Source organism: Haemaphysalis longicornis, unplaced genomic scaffold, assembly GCF_048455015.1.
Source record: "Haemaphysalis longicornis isolate Haplotype H1 unplaced genomic scaffold, Haemaphysalis longicornis Haplotype H1 scaffold_4, whole genome shotgun sequence".
Lineage (NCBI taxonomy): Eukaryota > Metazoa > Arthropoda > Arachnida > Ixodida > Ixodidae > Haemaphysalis > Haemaphysalis longicornis.
The window spans coordinates 10,285,952-10,307,592 of record NW_027526361.1 but is presented as its reverse complement, the minus strand read 5'-3'; the positions used below and the strand labels follow the sequence as shown (position 1 = coordinate 10,307,592).

Here is a 21,641-nt window from a genome sequence, read left to right as displayed (position 1 = left end):
GCTCGGAGTGCCCCACGCTATACCGGATGACATTATTTTTCCCAGGGACCACTCCATTGTGCGAAGAGAGGTGTCTTGTCTCCTGCTGGGATTCTTGCAGTCCACAGGACCAAGTGAGGTGTGGTGACATTGTGTGGCTCTGTTATAATAGGACCAAGCGAGGTGTGGTGACATTGTGTGTCTCTGTTATAATAGGACCAAGTGAGGTGTGGTGACATTGTGTGTCTCTGTTATAATAGGACCAAGTGAGGTCTCTGATATCGTATTGGGGACGATTAGGCGGAGAAATTGCCGGCAGTTATGCAAGGCTAAGTCCGCCTCATCCAACAACACACACTACTACTGCTACTACTACTACCACTACCACTACCACTACCACTACTACTACTACTACAAAACACTACAACAAATCGGATAATATACACTGCACACACAATGAACACACGAATGCTGACACGACAGAACAAAACAGATAAACAGCCCACAGATTAAAACGAAGATATCTCATAACACAGACGGAAATGTAAACTTGTAACGTCAAGTCTTAACATGAACAAAATAAAATTCCATGGGCAGCCCAACAAGCATCAAACTAACAGTAGAAAGATGAATTAGTTGCTACGGAAGAGAGAAATATACAGTGCGTTTCTATGAAGGACAATATGTGCGAGTGTCTAGGTGGCTGATAGTTCTGTTAACGTCTGAACTGAACTGGTGGAGTGCGCTGTTAAAACAACAACAACAACAACAACAACAACAACAACAACAACAACAACAACAACAACAACAACAACAACAACAACAACAACAACAACAACGACGACGACGACGACGACGACGACAACAACAACCACGACAACAACGATAACAACGACGACAACGATAACAACGACGGCAACGATAATAATGATAATGGTAAAAAGTACGGCACGCATGGGCTTAAGTACTGAATTGCGAATACAAGGTACTATTAGGTATACAGCACCAGGACATGGGTCTGGAGTGGGCATTGCACGTCTCGTTAAGCAGTGAAAGAGACAACTACCACTGGAATGAAGGCGAGACAGACCCAAAGGGAGCATGCACAGACATATGCATCTAAATGATGAATGCAGAAGAGGACGCAAGAACGGACGCTATCTGTTATCACGGGTTGGAAAAAAAAGAAGCGAAAGAAGGTGCGCAAGTGGGTGGCACGCCCGCGAACGCAGGGGCAAATAATAAATGACATCAGCGCACCGGGTGTTGTGCAGGAGCGAAAAGGAGCTTGCAAGACAAGGACAACAAGTGGGAAACACAAGAGGAACTGGACACACACGTGCTGGTGTACAAAAAGAGCATCGCCATGGTGGGCGCCTCGATCCGGCTTTCGCTTTGTGAGCAGCCGCAACCTGGGCTTCTTCGCGGCTTGTATCGGCCCGCTAAGCACGCATCTCGGACCACACCGGTCTCGCAAGAGGCAGCAGTGGGCGAGGCGGAGGGCCAAGGTACACGGGACGCCACCAATTGAATTACAAAATTGCGTGCGCCTTCCAGGCCCTGCGATGCCCGCATTTATCGAACCCTTTTTATTTCCCCGCGCGCTCAAAGCAGTCGAATAGCTGCGAGCATTCGGTTTTCTGCACTAGTACGCTGCTGTCTGTTCCCCCACACTTCCAGTCCTAGGTTTTCAGCTTTTTTTCGTTATTTTCCCTTTTCCCGCAATGGTGCCAGCGGATCCGGCCGCTGCTCCAGCGAGCGTGACGCTTTGGCGCCCCCCTTCGTTGTTCAGGGGCTATTTAGCATATTTATGACTTCGTCGCCAACCTATAAAATTTTGCTGACGCTCGCCAAATATTACCGTGCGCTTGTCCCGCTGACAAGCAAGACAAGGTTTCTTCGCCCCACATCTGGTTAAGCTCTGATTTCTAGCTTGTTTTTGTCACTTCGTGCATTCAGTCCTTGTTTTCTTCTCTCTTTCGCACTTCAGCGCCAGCGCGGTTGCACGAACGTGGGCCCACTAAGGAATTCCTCAAAATTAGCATCCTTTCGCGCGTGGGAGAAGCGAGGCGAGCGGGAGCCTTTGAAAGGAAGGCGGCGCGTAGCAGGTCCCTTGTACTCCAGCGACGGCGTTCGCGTACACAGTGGCGCAGATTCGCTCGTGCCCTTTTGGCGCGTGCCGTAATTGGCATTCGTGACAAAAGCTGCCGGCGCCGTTGCAGTCAGCGGTAGCGGCGCTGCCAGCTGTTCATTTCTCGGGAAAAGCTCCAGAATGCAGCGGAAAGCTGCGCGTTGAATTGTCGCCTCCCCGTGCCACGTCAACAACATTCGAGCTGCGTTCGGGTCAGACCAAGGAGCATGTTTTCCTCCGTTTTATTTTATTTCATAATTTGTATTTTGCCACACATATAAAACATTACAAACTACTTACCTCATGCCCTCCCTTGGGTTCCTCCTGATTGTTGCCTTTCCTCTCTGACTTCACTTAACGAGCCCACACTTCCAATTACGACTCACGATATCTATATTTATATCATGAATCTGGCGCCCCCTAGATTCACGACATATATTTATAGTAAATATGGCGCCCCCTACACGGTGGCGCCAGATTTCCCTCTAGTATATACTCTACCGGGATGCGGCAGACCGGCTGCGCCGCTACTTTGACGCTCACGGTGACGGCCAGGGCGGACTCGAAATCGCGGCTTCAGCTTAAAAAGCCATCATTCACCTGAGAAGAGGCGGCAAAAATTTATCAAGGACTTTATCTCTACGAAGTGAGCCACCAGCTCTTGTTCTGTCGTATGATCATGGATCAGCCGTTTAGCGTGAAAAAAGTAACGATTCCTTGCTTCTTGTTCGCTTGTTCTTGTGGCTTTCGCGGGCCACCGTAAGTTTTGATGATGAGTACATCTTCTCTTACATGTAAATTGGCGGTAGAAATGGTCATTGGAACTTCGATTCGTTATATGGAAGTTTTACTATATATATATATATATATATATATAAATCTAGAGAAAGATTAACTCACAAAGCGCGCAGAAATAGTATAAGTAAAGAGTCGGATACACAGCAAGAACAATAACAAACAATGTTTACTGACGTTTCAGGGAGAGGACTCCCTTTCTTCAGAGTACAAAATAAGTTCGTTTCAGAGTTATATATATACAGACAATGTAGCAAGGGCGAGGGCAAGGTAAGAGGAGAGAGAGTTTGTACAAATGAATCATGGTTGGTGATCCATTTGTACAAACTCTCTCTCCTCTTACTTTGCCCTCGCCCTTGCTACATTTTCTGTATATATATAACTCTGAAACGAACTTATTTTGTACTCTGAAGAAAGGGAGTCCTCTCCCTGAAACGTCAGTAAACATTGTTTGTTATTGTTCTTGCTGTGTATCCGACTCTTTACTTATATATATATATATATATATATATATATATATATATATATATATATATATATATATATATATATATATATATATATATATATATATTATATATATATATATATATATAGAGAGAGAGAGAGAGAGAGAGAGAATAAGGGTTGGCAGTCAAGAAAACCTCGGAAAGCAAAGGGGAGGTTGTGGTGGGTCATAGAAAGAGATGAAAAATTTTTTGAGTCGGAAAGAAAGTGGTGAAAAAATGCCCGCCGGGTGGGATCCGAACCCACGACCTCCAGAATACCGGTCTGGTGCGACCAGACCGGTATTCTGGTTACTCAAGATGAAGACTGGTCCTCCAGTCGAAACGTCAGTAAACCACTGTTTTTGTTTTTAATCGTGCGTCTACCATTTTCTCAAGTATTTCTTCTGGCTCCTCGAGAAGTTTCTTTTACTGCTTATATATATATATATATATATATATATATATATATATATATAGCACTGTGGCAAATGCCAGTGGTTTATAGCACCGCACTTTCACCAGAGTCGGCCGGGTTCGTTTCTTGGCGTCAGAATGCTGCCTGGTCCGTTAAAAAATGGCATGTTTGGATACCAGTGAGGCTAACCTGCATAGGTGCAGCCATAGTAGGAAGGCCCTCTGGGACACAAATGGCACTGCATGGGATACCGGCCACTCTGGTGTGGTATTCAGTTGCAGCGTGCCCGTCAACTCAAAGTTGAACTCGCGGTCCCAAATCCTCAGCAGCTCGCCTGATCAAGGTGCCGGTCTGGTGAGCAATACAGCAGTGGATCCTAAGCATTTCTGGGTGCCGACAGGCTGCCGCTGGACCTTGAACCTGGCAACACGAATACTAGAACTCTGTCAAGCGAGGGCCGCTTAACTGTGCTACCGAGGAGCCTCGAGGAGCTCGGTGGATACAATAGGGCAAAACAAAGCTAGCAGAAGAGAGCTTGAAGGTATTAAATATTCTCTGCTACCGAAGGCATGAAGTAAGGAAAGAGCTCGGGGTAAGCTTCTTGATGCACAGAAAGGAAAGAGTGAGTGAGTGAAATACTTTATTAAGGACGAGAGGCCGTGAGGCCCTGTGGGGAAGTGAAGTGGCGGGAAATGTGGGATAATTCTAAAGCATTAGCAATAGGGTAGCGGGCGTACATGCCTCGAACGTAGCTTTACGCCGTACACGGCCCACTTTCGTGACATGGTGAGCAATCCTTTGACACAGTCCTGCGAATTTTGCAAGACGTGCTCAGTTGAAGCAATGGCGGCGTCTTCGATGGCAAAGGCAGTCAAGTTTGCGGAGCCTAGCCCGACACTAGCGTCGCTTTGATTTTGTTCCCCTGAAGTGTAGTGAGTGGAAGTATCCCTCTGAACATCAGATGTGTACCCAGTGAATGCGTGCCGGCCGTAGAAGAACGTGTTAGAGACACGGACTGAGGTCTATGCGAGTAATCCGAGCACGGAAACTACAGGAAATGCATTTAGGTGAGTACTAAAATACTTCTTCTTAGTGTGTTTCATAACACACGCCGCTCTAGAAAAAAGAAAGGAGCTAAACTAAAAAAAAAAAAAACGTGCAACATAACGAAGCACACAGTAAAATTTAAATCACGCGAACTTTTGTGCGAACGTGATTGGAAGTGCGTGGCACATTTACAAAACGACGTCGGGACTATTTCCATAGACACAATGAGAATGCAAAACCTTGAGAGGCACCCACACATGCAAATGCATTAGAATCACGACAGCTCTCCCGGAAGCATGATTAAATAGTGCGCGGCACATTCCCAGAAAGAAGTCACAGCAACTATCACCGAAAGAGGGCAAATAAAAAAAAATTTAAAACGCACCCATGCGCACAACTGAACAATCCCACCCAACTTTCCCTCAAACACGATTATATGTGCGCGCAAAATTCACTGGAAAGTCCGAACCGCTCTCATAGACATGGCACACTGGGGCTTCCGTACCCGGCGTCGCAGCGCCAGCGGGCATCAACGGCGTAAATGCATGCAGGAGCCAGCCAAACGAAGTTTGCCATGTTTTCTCTTTTAGATCGCTATTCGCACGCGAAGCGCTTTGCACACACCCCGTCCCGAGCGTGAATCAATCGGCGCCTTTGAATCAGCCTACTTCGTGGAACGATTTCTGGTAGCTGCTAAATGAGAGGTCTCCGCTGTATTTTTTATATCTGCAAACAAGTTTCTGGCTACACAGTCAGCCTGCTGGAGGCTTGCGGGAGTTGGAAAAATCGTACTGCTACACCCGTTCACATATCAATGTACCAAAGAAGCAATCGCACCGCATCTATCGGTTATGTCAAGGTCGGTTCTATATAGTATTTGGTATAAAAAATTGCTTAAGGCATTTTTATGATTTCCCAATGCCACGCTCTAGGACCAGCTACAACGACCGTTCCCAATCATTTTTCGCAAGAAATCCTGACGGTTTCGATGGCCGTAATATTTTATTTGCACCTACAAAATACAAAATCATCCCCGCACATGCCACTAATAATATAGCAAAAAAATTCTAGAACACCTAAGCACCTCTATGGTGTAATGAATACGAAAGCATTACTGCTTAATTACATAATAGCGTATACGCCGAAATTGCGGGCGGCGCTATGTTGCCAGGTTAGGAGAGTAAAAGGAGCCTCTGCAGGTGAGCCTTGCTCCCCTCGGTGGGTTTCTCCCTCGCTTTCTCCCCTCGCTGACATCGCTTTGCCTCAGCTTCTCGAGCGGCTGGTGTTAAAACAAAGCTTTCTATGCTTTAGTTGTGCCGTAGATCGTACCACCAATACGCACTGCAGGAAAGTCAGCTTTCCACAGTGGATTTCCACAAAAGGCGCATGATGATGATGATGATGATGGTGATGATGATGACGGTGATGGTAATAAAACGCGAGGCGAAATAAACGTGTCTCTAAAGCAGGCAGCCCAGGTGAAGGGTCCTTATTCATGGACCCCTTGAGTCCGTCCGCACCTCAAGAAAAAAAGACAAATTACACCATCTTCCCGTAGGGGAACCCTGAGTAGTATGCGAAGCAGCCATGGCGTCGACTGAAGTTCCCATTAGTTTTCAGTTCGTCGTTTCCGTTGACGCTCAGCTTCGCGTGCCTTCGTTGTATCAGTAGCTTCTTAAAGTAGTTTGAATGAGTGAAGGACATAAGGCGCGTTCGTAGCACATGCTCCCGTCTCGGTTTGTAGCACAGTGGGAAGAGCGCCACGTACCTCCCGTTGCGGCCAGAGAGTCGTGGGATCGAAAGCGGGCGCCGCCGAACTATTTCTTTTTATAGTGGACTGCGCTAACGTCAGCCGAAACGCTGACGGGGCTGAAGAGACGCGCATGCGCAGTAGAGTGCGGACAACGAGAGAGGGAGGGACACAGCCCCAAGCATGATATGCTTCGCATCTAAAAAATACGCTTCGCGTGGCCGAAATGGTACCTGTGTTTCTCACGCTATAAAGCTTAAGTCTATCCGATTCCGCCACTTCGATTTTGGAGTTTGGATTTTAGAATAGGACTCAGGTTGCATAGGAGAAGGCTTCGCGCTTTAACCATCTTTCTCTTAAGAAAGAGGCACTGTATATTTTAAGTGCAGATCATTTTATGGGCTCGCCTTGTCGTCTTAGCTCGCTAACGGTCCACGCGACTGCCGGAATCAGGCGGCGCAGCGAGATAACGGACCCAAGTAGAGCCTTCTGTACCGGCGTCAGGCAGTAACGCTGACACTTCGAAAAGCACGCGGTTTAAATGGTCATAACCGTTCCCACCTCGTGAACCACTGGCGCTTGTCATACATCTCCCCGTTATTTAGCGCAAAGAAAACTGCAGGTACATTTCAGGCAAAATCTGTGTATATAACCGGCAGCCCCCGCGTTCATTTAGGTAGGAACGCTCGTTGGGTTGGTTTTTACGATAGCAAGCGAAAAAAGCGGCCGCGCAAGGAAGAAATAGCGCGTTCGAAATGGCGCAGAAAGGCTCCAGCTGCGGAAGAAAAAAAATACATGTTCTAAACGACGCAAAACAGCTCCAGCATACGAAATTAAAGCAAGTGCAAAAAGAACTCCCGCTGGCGCAGTTTCAGGCAGGGGCGCGCGAGCACTGCGAAGGCGGGAATTTGAAATGCTTTGGTTGGCAGCAGTGAGCGGATAACGGCGAGTGGATAACGATGCCCATTATGACGAATCACTGCTCTGCACTTCCGACAGCTTCCACATTGAGTAGAATGGCATTAATTTTTCTTTTTGCTTTCGCGCCCTCTTAACCACTACTATGCCATTTTTGTGTACTTGTTGTTGATGTCCCGTCTTTTGGCGCTCGTTTGGTTGTTTTCACCGTGTTCCGATACTCCTGCTGCTTTTCGGCGCTGAATAGCACTGGGCAACCACGTTTCACCCCAGTTTGAGGTAAGCGGTTCAGACTATTTCGCACATAGATCAAGATCGCACTGAATACTCTGAGGCGCTAAACAAGGGGGCCAGAAGATACAAGTGTACAGAGACAAGGCGCCTTGTCTGTGTATACATGTTTCTTCTGGTCCCCGTTGTTTAGCGCCTCAGAGTATTCAGTATGTTCAACCAACTAGCCCTGGACAGGCTTTTGTTAAGATAAAGATCAAGTCACGCGCTCAGGGAAGCGCACTCAATTCATGGGCAGTCAAGACGGCGCGCCACCTACAGTGGCGCCGCCTACACTTTATTTTCGAGAACGGCGCGTGTATAGCCGGCACGCCCCACTTTTACATCGCAAAGAAACGTACGACATTAGAAATGTACTTTGGTGCCCGCCTAAATGCTACCTCTGTGGTTACCATGCTCCAACTACTCCCACAGATTTCAGTCCAAGTTTCTAACACACGTCCAGACGATGTATTCGCCACAGGTCCACGTTTAGTCGGCTACAGCCATCACGCCAGTGCCGCATCGTGAATGCGTGCTCCTGTCGCATTCGTTAGTTCTGAGTTCGATTCCTATCCAGTTCAAAATTTCCTAAATTACTTTATTTTACTGCTTTTGCGCCATAGGCCACTTTGTGGTCCCTATTGAGGCCCCTATGCCGGATTTTCAACACCCCGAGTCAGCTAATACCGAGTTTTCCCAATAAACTGAAACTTAACATAAGCTTAATCAGCGGGCCCTACCACTACTCCACCCAAACGTTACGAAGTCCGGAGAAACAACACTCGCTTCTACAACTCGAACAGTCCCTTACCCAATCAGGTTACACCGAATATCCCCGAGCCAATATCCAGCAGAATGCAGCTCCCACTCTCCGCGAGAGCGCTCGATGCTAAGACGGCTTCATGAGTTCCTTTCGGTCGGTCGGTCGGTCGGTCGGCTTCAAAACGCTTCGCTGCCAAGAGCACCCACGTGAAATGTGTGATGTCACTGCGCGCGCTATTCTTTTGAACACCTCCTAATGCGAGCCCCCCGTTCGGGCTCTGTGGCCTCGATCTAGAATGGTGAGTACTTGTGCTGACGGCTTCGGTTCGAGCCCCAGCAGGTCTATCTCTTAGTTTTTCATTGATTAATTGTTTCTGAATTTTCTTTTCCTTTCTAAACTAAAATCTACACGTCGTTGTTGTTCATAATGATTATTTGGTATGTTGTAGGTCGCTTTATGTTTGGGGCGCACCCAATGACCATGTTGAATTACCGTACTCCGTCGCGCAAAACTTCGATGAAAGACCGGGGTCTGTTTATAGCTTGGTCGAAAGACTGTCGGCTCTGTACTCGACCAGAGACAATTGATCACTGCTTTGTAGACTGCAGAGATGCTGTCTTTTTCTGGGACATTTTACAGCGAACGCTGCTCAGAAAAGACATGGATATTACGCCTTTCTCTATTCGATTTTTGCCATTAGACTATCCTGGTGAGCCGGCTTATGACATGTTTGTGTTGATTGGTTTGTACAGTTTGTGGCGATGCCGCTTATGTGATAGGCATGCTGAGCCACCAAGATCAACTAAGTCATATTTCCGAGAAACTTTGGCATTTGTACATAGTGTGTATAGTTCGCTTGACCAACCACCTGAGTGGTTCCCTCTTTTGAACGCTTGTGTGTGTTTGCCTGAATTTTGATGTATATGTGCTTCTCATAACTTCAGCGTCTTTTATTTGCTTGTATTCCTCGTACTGCAACGTCTTAGCGTATTCTCCCATGTAATAAAGAAAAAAAATCACAGCATATCCACGGGGTGAATGATGATGAGTGGGCGAAGCTCCTGAGGGGAAATCATCGGTAAAATCGTGACTCTTCAGTGAAAGTTCGCCCACTACATCTGTGTCCGAACGTAACGTCTAGAAAGTCTCGCTTAAACCGCGCGTCGGCACCTTGGGGCTGAGCTCGCCTGATGCGTTTTGCAGACGCCTCACGAGCTCTCACTGCATCGGGGTCTGCCTGCCGATACGCGCGCTTTCTCGCCGCTTCCCGTTCTCTGACGTTTTGGAGATCCTCTTCGCACCGCAGCCGTGCCGCTTCGCGTACGGCAGGGTCCTCGCGCCGTTGCCGTGACGCTTGGGCCTCTCGTTCTCGAACGCTGGGATCTTGGCGGCGTCGTCGCGCAGCCAGACGACACGCTTCGGCCTCCCGCTCTCGTACGGCAGGATCTTGGCGGCGGCGTCGCGCAGCTTCACGGAGCGCTTCTGCCTCGCGGGCTCGCACATCTGCAGCCTTATCCATCGGGCGACTCCGAGCGCGCGCCAACAGCGAACGGATTTTATTACAACGCTCCCCGCCATCTAGTAAACAATCCAAGAACTAAACTAGAGGTAGCCGCGCCATCTAGTAAACAATCCAAGCGCATCTTTTCATCATATACAAGTACCGCCATCTAGTAAACAATCCAAGAACTAAACTAGAGGTAGCCACGCCATCTAGTAAACAATCCAAGAACTAAACTAGAGGTGGCTACATACATACGTCGAGGATGGACAGACCCACGCCCTAAGGAGCTTCGCCCCTAAAAAAAAACAGATATGCCACGTGGGTGCACTGTGCAGCGAAGCGTTTGGAAATACGCATCCAGGTTCGATTCCGGCCACGAGAATCTTTTTTTTTTCTTTCACTTCACCCACGATCATTCACCACGATCGTCACAGAAAGTTGGCTTTTCCGCAGGGCTTATTGGCGCGCAACGGCCTCAGTGGGGACACTAAAGCTTGGTTTTAAAATGAATTCTTGAACGAGAACTTTAATAAGCAAAGCACTTCCAAACCACTAGATCTGTAAACATACTTCATACTTGTCAACATCGTTGAGCAAAAAGAAAACATCAGGCACATTTGAGAGAAAATGTCAATTTATAAGCAGTATTTCCAGTGCTCTTTTAATTAGAATACATGACTGCTTGATTTTCGCAATAGCAAATAAGAAATACGCGTTGAAAACAATGTTTTTAACCCAAAATACAAAAAGTGCTTGCGCTCTATCCTATACTCATACAGGCATTCCAAGACGTCTTATAGTAAAAAAAGTGTTCAAGTAGTGGCACGTGGTCAGTGCAACGCCGTAAAATTGCAATGACGTGGACAAACCTCCACCGTGTTTATCGTGGGAGTAGCGAGACGGGAGGGGGAGAGCGTGAAAGGCTGGTGGGGGAGGGGAGGGAGGCAGTCACGTGGCAGCGGCGGCAGAAGACTACCGTCTTTCAACGACATTTGCAGCGGAGTGAGTAGACACGTGGCAATTTTCGTCATGCTAAAACCATCCCCGGAAGGCGTGTCAAAATGTAAGAAGCTCAAATAATAAACAAGAAATGAAGGAAGTTTGCACTAACGCGTAAGACTCGAAGGTAACGAAGCGGTACGCAACCTTCACGGCCATCACGATGATTTAAGTCCACGTCTGCGGCCGGTTTGCTTCTTCGTTGCCGCAACGACCTTTACTCCATCGTTGTTGCTATCAGTGTGAGCTTCCTGCAGTTTTTAGTGGCGAAGCTCCTTAGGGCGTGGGTCTGTCCATCCTCGACGTATGTATGTAGCCACCTCTAGTTTAGTTCTTGGATTGTTTACTAGATGGCGGTACTTGTGTATGATGAAAATATGCGCTTGGAGTGTTTACTAGATGGCGTGGCTACCTCTAGTTTAGTTCTTGGATTGTTTACTAGATGGCGGGGAGCGTTGTAATAAAATCCGTTCGCTGTTGGCGCGCGCTCGGAGTCGCCCGATGGATAAGGCTGCAGATGTGCGAGCCCGCGAGGCAGAAGCGCTCCGTGAAGCTGCGCGACGCCGCCGCCAAGATCGCAGCGTTCGAGAACGAGAGGCCCAAGCGTCACGGCAACGGCGCGAGGACCCTGCCGTACGCGAAGCGGCACGGCTGCGGCGCGAAGAGGATCTCCAAAACGTCAGAGAACGGGAAGCGGCGAGAAAGCGCGCGTATCGGCAGGCAGACCCCGATGCAGTAAGAGCTCGTGAGGCGTCTGCAAATTAGTATAGTCCATTTTAGATTAGTATAGTCCATTTCAATTGCTTCACGTGCTTCCCAGCACTGAGCGAGTCAGTGTATATATGCGCCTCCGTGATGTTAGAATGCGCTTGCAGCTTTGAGTGCACAATATACAGCCTGGAGCTCCAGTAGCAGCGGGTTTCGCGTGCTTGTCGGTGGAATAACAGCGCGAGCCTTTAAGTTCCGAGTGTGTTGAACTGACGAAAGCGGTCCGTACTGCGTGCGGTAGAAGGGCTGTGTCTGTGTACTCTAAGCAATAACCTTCAGGGCCCCTTGTATGTGAGGTTGGCGCTGGCTGGTCTCGGCGACGAAGCTTCGTTGTCTTATTGGTTGTTATTGCTGTATAGCGCCATGGTGGAAGGTCGTCTGTACTTGCAGTCATGGGAGGATCATTACAGAAATGCGAATGAAGCGCTGACCATAGCTACATAAAAACGCTTGAGCTTTCTTGCTTCTTCACGCTGATTTACAGGCGCCGTGAGAGTATTGAGCTGGGCGCGCCCCTGTAAGATAGGAATCAGGGTCAGACGAGGCAGAGCAGAAAAGGTGCGCATGGCCTTTCTGTTGATAGCCTCCAGCCTTGCCCATTGTACTGTGAGTCTGTGGAACTGGGCCTGGTAGAGTAGGCGCGGCTGCAGAACAGCACGTACCAGCCGCCAAGCCACCTCCGTGCGGGCTCCTCCACTCCGAGTTGCAATCCGGCGGATCAAGTGCAAGGTCATCGAGGAGCCTTTCCGTGCCTTACGGAGACAATGCATACCCGAACCCGACTGGTGGATCTGAAGTCCGAGCACCATCAGCTCCTACTTGGCTGGTATTGCGGCTGAACCAATTTTAAGTTAAAAGTGAGCCTTGGAGGCTAACTTCCTCCCCGCCTTGTTAGCTACTTGTACATAGGCAGACTTCTCAGCTGAAATTTCCAGACCGACTGATTGCGCAAAGTCATACAAAACATCCATGGCGTGCTGAAGATGACGAAACTGCAAGCCGAGGTCTTGGTTTGTAGACCATAGCGTCACATAGCGTGAAATCGAACGCAAGGGACGTCTTGTAGCTTTCATGTCAATGCTGTAAATGCAATGTTGAACAGTAGAGGCGCAAGCACGGAACCTTGCGGTATCCCACGGTTCGATTCGAACAAGCCAACAGGCTTTCCAGCCACTCGTACTGGAAACGTCCTTGAGCACAAAAAGGAGTGTACCACTTTGGTTACACGAAGTGGAAGCCCCAAGACTCCATGTTTCTAAGTATCCTCCTGCGGTCCACGTTGTCATAAGCCTTGGCAATCTACTACCCTCATCTACTTCCCTCATGTCTTACGACAAGGACTGAATTTTTATCTCCAATAGTAAATGGTTTTTCGCTCGTTGTTAGATCCGACTTCTCCGACTCAAGATCAGCTGTACTGGGTGAGTCGGAGTCTCACGTCGACAACGAGGTAATCTTAACCCTTTCAGCGTGGCGGCGTCAATTGACGACACATCATAAAAGTTCCGGTAGCAAATAGAGAGCGAAACGAAAACTGATAGTTTTCTGGGAAATCGCTCTTTAAGGGCGCCTCTTGCGATGGACATCACCGTTGTAGCGTTTTAGCGCTAGCTGGACGCTACAACGATGAAGAATCTCCGGTGAAGACGAAATTGCCACGTTGGGGCTTAAAAAACGGAGGTCCTAGTTTTATTCTCAAGCTTGTAAATCTATAAACACGTGCACTATCAAGCTCATTCTTTGTTCGTAGGCTCATGTGGCCATGAAATTTAGGAAAACATGCAAAAAGGATATTTCTGCTAAACATGAAATTTTTAATTGCCAGATGTCCTAATTAATTGCCTCATTATTACCTCCCATAATACTTTCACAACGACCGCCATTTTTTGTGAGCAGGATCCCGTGAACTCCCTGTATGAATGTCGAAGATTAGCGCCGAACTTTTTCATTGTTGACGACGTTTCGACCCATCCACTAGCTGTGGTAGAATTGTTAGATATAAACACACTGTTCTCTCTCTTTCTCCGCGCTTGTATGGCTTGGAGACGGTTATCAAAACGGGCCAACAGAAAAGTTTTTAGGCCAAAACTTTCGGCACGACACGTTTCCCGCACTCGGCTCAGACACATCGATGCCAGCGGGAAACAGGCTTATTAAGCGTGTACTTCAGTGCAGGGGCAAATAAGGTTATTTACGTGATATACCACAAGGAAGGAGGGAAAAGAGAACCATCTCAGAATGACGCTCACCTGTCTATGCTGATGGCGACCAAGTTAAATATGGAAGCCGTGCTGCAGGTGACGTCGACAGCAATGTAGAAGTCGCACAGTGTTTCACTCAGCTCCCAGTCCACGTTGACCTGCACAAATGTAAAAAAAAAAGAAGGGCGGGAAAGGGTAGTGAGTGGAGGAGTAAAATTTAAAGAGCCTCGGCTCAGGAGTTACTCAAAAGCAATACCAATAAAGCGATTTTAAAACCCCCCCCAAACCTCCGAATTTCGTACGCCCATGTGCCTTTCCCGCTTTCCCAGCGCAACCGTCCTAGATCCTGAGTGACTGCAGACACACAGCTGCGCCCACCTTTCGCAGCTAGTCAGTTTTCGATTCCCGCTCTCTGGCAATGTCAAGGTTGTCTTTACGCTTACCGCTCCTTCTCCACACAACCACCAGAGGGGTGCACATTTAGTCATGCCGAAAATCGAGATAAAAAAATTGGCCGCGTATGTGCTCCTTTCGTTACAAATGTCGACGAAAGACAATAGTCGACTGGCGCCCCAGCCAAGTAAATTCCTCCCTTCTCTTTCCCGCTCACATCTCACGCCGTTCCTCTTCCGTCTCGTTCCTCCCAAGATAACACGCTAAACCTTTGGTCCAGTCAATTTAAATTTACTCCGTTCCACTGCTCCAAGTCGGTTGCCTCGATGCCAGCGCTGCCGTACGGCGGAGACGCGCGTGAATCGAGGTTGCCCGACACCACGTTGCCCGACTCCACGAGCGGGCCAAACGGAACGCAGAACCTATCTGGTGGAACCTGTCGTTCCACCAGATTTCGTTCCACCTCCGCATTATTTCTTAAATGTCGCCTGGAGCGCGGGCAACAGCAGGCGACGGTTTTCTGCAGTTGATGTAGTATTTCATTTGCTATCGTAAAAACTAAGCATCCATGAATTTTTAACAAAAGAACACTGCAAATATCCCTTACATATTGATTTTCTGCGTTATGTTTGCGTAATGTCTTGTTCTTGTTCAACAATGTTGACAAGTATGGACACTGACACAGGACTTCGACGTTTAGATTTGGATGTGGGTGTAAACACCATTGCGCAGCTTTAGTTTCACTTTGGCCGGGTGGCTGAATCGAGTCACAGACAGACATGCAGACCGACCAAAATTTCTGCATTTAAGCAGCCCAAGAAAGACTATCGTCTTTAATACGGAACAGGGAGACAGAGGTTCAGCCTTCTAGAAAGTGACTTTATATTGCATCCACTTTCGAGAAGCTGTCTCTGGCATAATGCATGCTCTCTTTTGTTTTACGGCCATTAATATTGTCATGAGAAGATGAAGAGCAGGGCCATGCAGCACACATGGCGCTTTGGGCCCAACGGACGATAAAGGAGAAGGTGTGCGTGGGTGTATCCCGCGCGAGTTTTCTTATGGCCACCGTGTTAATGTTGTGAATACTATAGATCGCTCATCATCTACCACGATTCGTGTCTACTATGTTCTACAGCCAAGTAACGATATTTTAATCACAACTTTGTATTTTATAATGCGACACACTGCTGCAAAAATGTCTCACTTGCGTTATTACAACTCGCAATTTTCTCCAGCCCTTTTTTCCCAAGTATTATTATGACGACAGTATGACGAGTGTTGTAAGCCTTACCGTAAAGGTAGTTGGTTCAATGCTGGAGACGAAAATGAGCATAGAGAAAAATACGAATTAAAATTTTGGGGCTTAAAGGCGTCGAAGCTGCACCTGGGATGTGAGCGTGTCGTAGTGGAGGGACCTGGATTAATTTTGGACAACCTGTGATCTCTAACATGGGCCGAAATTACCGGATTTTTAGCTTTTCGCCTCTATTTGAAAATGGGCCGCTGCAGCCGTGATCGAACCACCATGCTCGGGCTAAGCAGCACAAGGCCTTAGCCGCTGAGCCACTGCGACTGGTTTAGCAAAGAAGAAACAACACACGAAATGAAAAACAAAGCGCTAGCCCGGATCGCGGCTTTCATCATGCGTGTTGCCTTTTCTTGCTCAGATTTCCCCCTGAAATATCTGTAGCTGATTGGGCACACGCCGGATGACACACCAGATGATCGTTGGTGCCTAAAGACTGTAGCCAAGGCCTTTTGCCGGCTTACTCCAAAGGGTTACAGTAGCCTGCCGATTTTTGAGACCTGGAGGAGAACGAAAAATAGTCCGAATAAAAGAGTCCTAAAAATCCGCGAGTCACAGAAACGAACTTTACTTCATTTAAATCGGGCTGAAGAAGTCGCGAGTGGTTCCTAGTCTCAAATTTGTCCTTCGTGTGTGCACGTTTGCCTGTATCTCTGCAAGCGTCATGTTTTCTTCGTAAACATTGGAAAACAACGCCCAAGCGTTGGCAATGTCTTCCGTTGACGGTTGCGGGTGGTGGGAGTGTTGCTTGGTGATTATGATGATGATGAGTAGCTCTCCCTTTGAATCGGGGTGTCGGTTGTTAGCAACCAGCTTGCCTCTTTTATTTCGCTTACTTGCCTTACTTTTAGCTAATCTAATAGATTTGCCTCCCCCCATCGCTCCATCCCCCCTTTTTCCTCCACCCACTGTGTTAAATTTTCATCCGTTTGATTACTCCCCTACGTACCCATCTCTTCGTTCCTTTTCCTTCCCCACCATTCCAGCCGCCTCTTCGCCACCTCTATGGCCCTGAAGGGGAGGCGCCGCCGCACCCCAAATCCATCCGCCAACGTCGTTTCCCCATCGCCCCGCCGTAGTCGTATCCCTGTGCAGTCCCTGACAGTATGGTCTATAATTTCCCGATCTGTGTACGTGTCTAGGAACCCGGGCACGTGTATGCCCGGGTTCGTAGACACCCCGCCCGTGCTTCAAAGAGCAATGCACTGCCTCTCGTATTGTCATGCAGAAACCTGGCTCCCTGATTTCTAGTTTCTCTGTCCTATAAGTCTCCAGGGCTTTTGTCGCTTCCATTCTCTGTGCGGCCGCTTCGTCGCTTCTGCTGCCTTGACCTGCTTTTAACGCAAAACTTCACTACTTTCGTCCACCGGTTTCGCGGAGGATGCGCAAGGTGACCTTCGGACCGGAGACACAACCCGGCGACACACCCCGCGAAGCGCATCGCGTGATTCGCCGGGCCCGCTTTCGGCGCTGCGCACAAGGCCTTGTTTTCAGTAGTTCTGCTCATATGAACGGCGAACGCCGGCGCGGTAGCGGCCGATCAGCTGATCGATAGCCGACACACCCGCAGCCTCCCACGCATGCGTCGCTGGGTCATCTCGGGCTACGTGACTCGTCTCGCGCCCGGCGCAGAGGAACGGCGCGTTCGCCGTGAATGAACTCCGCATTCGCCGAGTTCGCCCTGGCGAACGCCGCCGGGCCTTCTTTTGTGGGCGTTGCACGGGACCGACCGGCTTTGAGCTGTGGTCGGCAATACAGCTACATCAAAGGTTAACCAAGCGAAACAAAGGCTCAACCAGACTAAGCCAAGCTTTTGCTCTGCATATCCAAGGTCAGCTGAGCTAGGCCGCAGCCATTTTTCAGCCCTACCACCATTCCGTACCGCTTCGTGAGCTGTATGGTCCTCCGTCTCCGCCGCGTGCCCATGCCAGACTTGCCCCCACCTCCCAACCCCACTCTCGAGCAGTGTACGGCTTCCCTGGCCAGCCCAGACCCGGATATCCAGCTCAAACTGGTGACGCGAGCACGGACGGCCAGCCGAACACATCAGCCTCTGCTCGATAAATAAAAATAATCATTCTCTCTCTCTCTCTTCATATACAGGTACTTAAACACTCTCGCGGCCCATTTTTCATCCTTCGTGTCACGAAGTTTGTTCCTCAAATTTTATCTTGCTTTGCGCCTCCCTTGCTCAAAGGACGACCAGCGCGCATCCCCTGTAGCGCTTCGATCGTAGTTTTGCTGTGGGCCCCCAGCCTAGCGCCCTCTGATTTACCTCCAGCCCCGCTTGGGTCTCTTGTTTCATGCACAGCACCGAATTTTCGAAAGTTTATCTTGGTATCATGACGCTTTTCCAGATTTCCCTTACCACCTCGTAGTTGTAGCCCCAGAGGGCTCTATGTTTCATTATAGCCACGTTCCGTCTTTTTCTCGTCTTAAGGTTAGCCTCCTGCGCCTCATGATGATGGTGAGCCTCGTAATTCTGTTTATAGTCAGCGTCACCTGGTGCCTAAAAGGTGGTGTCTAGAGAAACTGGTCACCTGTGACCCGTTTCCGTCTTTGCTTCCGCCGCAGAATTACATGCAAAATTATGGCCTCCAAGATCGAATGCGTTACCCCGGCGGGAGTCAAGGCTATCCCCATCCAATCCGAAGCTAGCAAGGCGGCTTAGGATTCAAAATGGCGTCGTCCTGGAGTCGCACCGTGGCTTTGTCACGGAAACTTTTGTTCGGAAAATCGAACCCTTGGCTTTATTTTGCCCGAAATATGCGTTGTTCCTAGACATTACTCCTATAAGACAACTGGCGGTTCCTCGGGAAAAGTCCGGAATAGCCAGCAAGTACGAATCTTTAGAGCCCGGAAAAACGGTCGGCTACTGTATTTATGATACTTCTGTACTAGTTTTAATTCTGGTGACTTGGACATAGTGTAGTGTTAATTCTCGTCCGGAATTATTCATTGTAAAATTGTGTATTTTCACTCGTTTCTTTTTGTATTTATTAGCGCAGCCAAACATAAAATTTAGAGTTGTGCGCTGCCTCGATTATAATTTCACCCTCCTTGCACTTACTTTGCTTAGGCGCGTTTTAAGTGTAATTGTTTCTAAAGCGGAAGCATTCGTTATTTTAGCAGGTCGAAAACGCCGCGTCATCGTGTCCAAGGGATGACACAATAATGGCTGACGGCTCAAAGAAAAAGAAAACAGAATAATGAATGCTTGGATTTAGGCCAGATGTTTAGGGAAGCTCCAAGAAACAAAGCAAATTAGTGTAGTTGAAAACAAAATTAGGTCAATTTCGGGGTCGATAGGTCGTGCAAGTAGGTTCTAGTAGAAGTGACTTCAAATGATCAGGTAAACAAAGTTGGTTTTAGAAAAGAAATTTCAAGGAAACCACGAAGTTTTGAAAATTTCTGCTTCGCAAATAAAAACGAACAATTCGACTCTTCGAAACCCATTATATCAGCCCTGTGTCATGCGGGCGTCAAAGAGGAAACGGTGTTCTTTGCCAATCCGCCATGTCTAGCTGCCTGTCGCGTAACGGAAAGTGATACGGCTGAGAACCAAGACACTTTAAGGGAGCAAAAACGGCTGTCAGCAGCGGCGAGGGGGAAAAAATGTACACAGAAAAAAGTGTCGTTCGCGAGTGCGACGCCTAGGCCGTTTGGAAAATCGTGCTAAACCCCACACCGCAAAGTGGGCCCGTCGAGCAGCAAAAGACAGCGCCCTTTGCCAGGGTTGCCAGCTCACGTTCCTTTTGTAGCTGTCTGAGGCGAGAAAGAGAGGCGCCATTTTCCGCCAGAGTGTGCTTTCGTTTTAAGATGACTCGCAAGCACTCCACTCGCCCCCCACGTCACCCCCGTTCCGTTTGTTCTCTCGCCACGGCCTGACAACTTTTCACGGCTCGCATAAATTGCCCTCTCGGCCCTTCCTCGAAACCGCCCGTACAAAAAAACCTACTTGGCTGTCAGATAGAAGACGACATTTTGAAATAGAACGTAACAGCCAACATGAACAGTTTGTTCACGTTTTCGCTCGAGAAGCGGTCGGCTGGAGACAGTGGAATTTAATAACGTCTTAAGGCTTCTGACGGGATTAGGGCCTAACGCCACTTACATTCGTTTATTTTGTTGCATCTGCATGGAATTGGTGCGAAGACATGACGGGAAAATATGTCCATAGCTTCCATGGAATCCTCAGAGATTAGGGCAGTCTTCTGGGAATGTTTAGCTCATCGCAGAGATAAGGGCGTTGAATCTGGGTTGTGCAACAATTTTGACGACATATTGTTACAGGACTCAGATGGGCAACGCCACACAGCGCCTTGAATAAAGAACGACGACGAAGTAGCTGACGTGTACTTTGCACGATCTCTGTCATGATCGCCATGTATATAATGTAATTTTTAAAGCGAAGCTTCAGTGCTCTCACTGAGTCTGCAACGCGAGTACGCCTTGCAGAAAAGCCAACTTTCTATGAAGATGATGATGATTTTGGGTGAAGTGTAGCTAAATGAAAACGCTTGCCTGCGAAGCTTGACGACAGCTCCGTCACGCCCACTCCGCTAAAGGTTGATAGGCAGCAGAGGGAGGAGGTGACGCGGGCGTGCGACAGTGCGAAGTAAGTAGGCCTAACTTCATGTTGCGAGGTGAACATCGACAGCCGTTACCCACAAGCCGACGTAGGATGAGCATGGCGTTGGACGTTAGGCCTAATATCCCATCTGACGGTTTACCGCTTCAAACCGGCACTCACTCAAAAAACTGCTCACTGCGCGCCAGGCAGTAGGTACCCACTCGCACTGTTCACACCCCAAACGTTAGTCCTATACGAAGTGCACACCGGAGGGTTGCTGTGGGTATTCTATAAAAGTGATGCGTACCTCCAAAGTAGCACATATTCACAGTGTGGGATTGCCCAACCAACAAGAAAGCTTCGCGTTCAACCATCCATCGTCGTTAGACGGAGGGGTGCATGATTTGTGTAGCTAGAGCTACACGGGCCGAGGTTGAGCAGTTTCGCGTGGCTCCTGAGAGCCGTGCTGCGCATGCGCGGGGAGCAGTGACGTTACACGGCGCACAGAACGTTGCTCGCTGCCCGGAGTCTTTCACACACCCCACGCGTCCAGCGTCTTCGACGACCTCCGTTCCGCACGTAGCGGCCCGGTCCACTTGATGATCGTGCGAGGGGTGGCCGGATGTGGAACCGATGGCTCGTGCGTCGCAGCAACACCGGAGTGCGCCTGTGGAACCAGCTTAGCCCTGGGGCGCTTGGTGACGCTGTGCCGGAGCCGCTTGATAAATATACATGTGCTACCGTGTATATTTACCGTGTGTGTGTGATTGAAGCAGCAGTAAGCGTGATAATCAAGCTAATCATAGACAACCAGGAAGGCTAAGAATAACAAGCTGAACCTTTGCTTACGCTACGCATATCCTGGCATAGCCGAGCTAAGCCACTGCTAATTTTTTTATTGCGCAAGTACGCCCTTCGGCATAAACTAATGAAATCAAGCACTCCAGTCTCTACAATGAAGTTCAAGAGGGACCGGTAAGGGGATTCGTGCGTCCAGCGGCAGACACGTGGTCGTTCTGGGTGATACCCGAAGGTCCTAATGTGTCGAAATCCTGCTCACTGAAGACCTGGACATGTCCCCGAGAGGTGGTCCAGAGTCGCTTAAGTAGTAGGGGCTGTACAGTAAGGACATGTTTTCGGGGGAACTTGCGCCCTCCGTAAGGTCTTAAAGGAGTACTGACACGAAATTTCTCGCTTTCAGTTTTTATGCTTTAAAGAATACCTATTGGCCCAGTGATTGCGAAAATTGAACCGAAAGCCGTCAGCCGCCAACACAGAATTAATTATAGCACGTTTATTGCAACCAGTTTCAAATTTGGTCGCCGCGCGGGAAAA

The 21,641-nt window shown here is 48.6% G+C and overlaps 1 protein-coding gene across 2 annotated transcripts in view; it reads right to left on the bottom strand.

The window, feature by feature from the left end:
* LOC144178228 (dopamine D2-like receptor) overlaps positions 1-21,641 on the bottom strand; it is a 773,504-nt gene that overhangs the window by 50,933 nt on the left and 700,930 nt on the right. For both annotated transcript variants that reach the window (XM_077705925.1, XM_077705924.1), the window contains one exon: positions 14,080-14,189. In XM_077705925.1, coding sequence (XP_077562051.1) covers positions 14,080-14,189 — 110 coding nt within the window. The remainder of the gene's footprint in view (positions 1-14,079; positions 14,190-21,641) is intronic.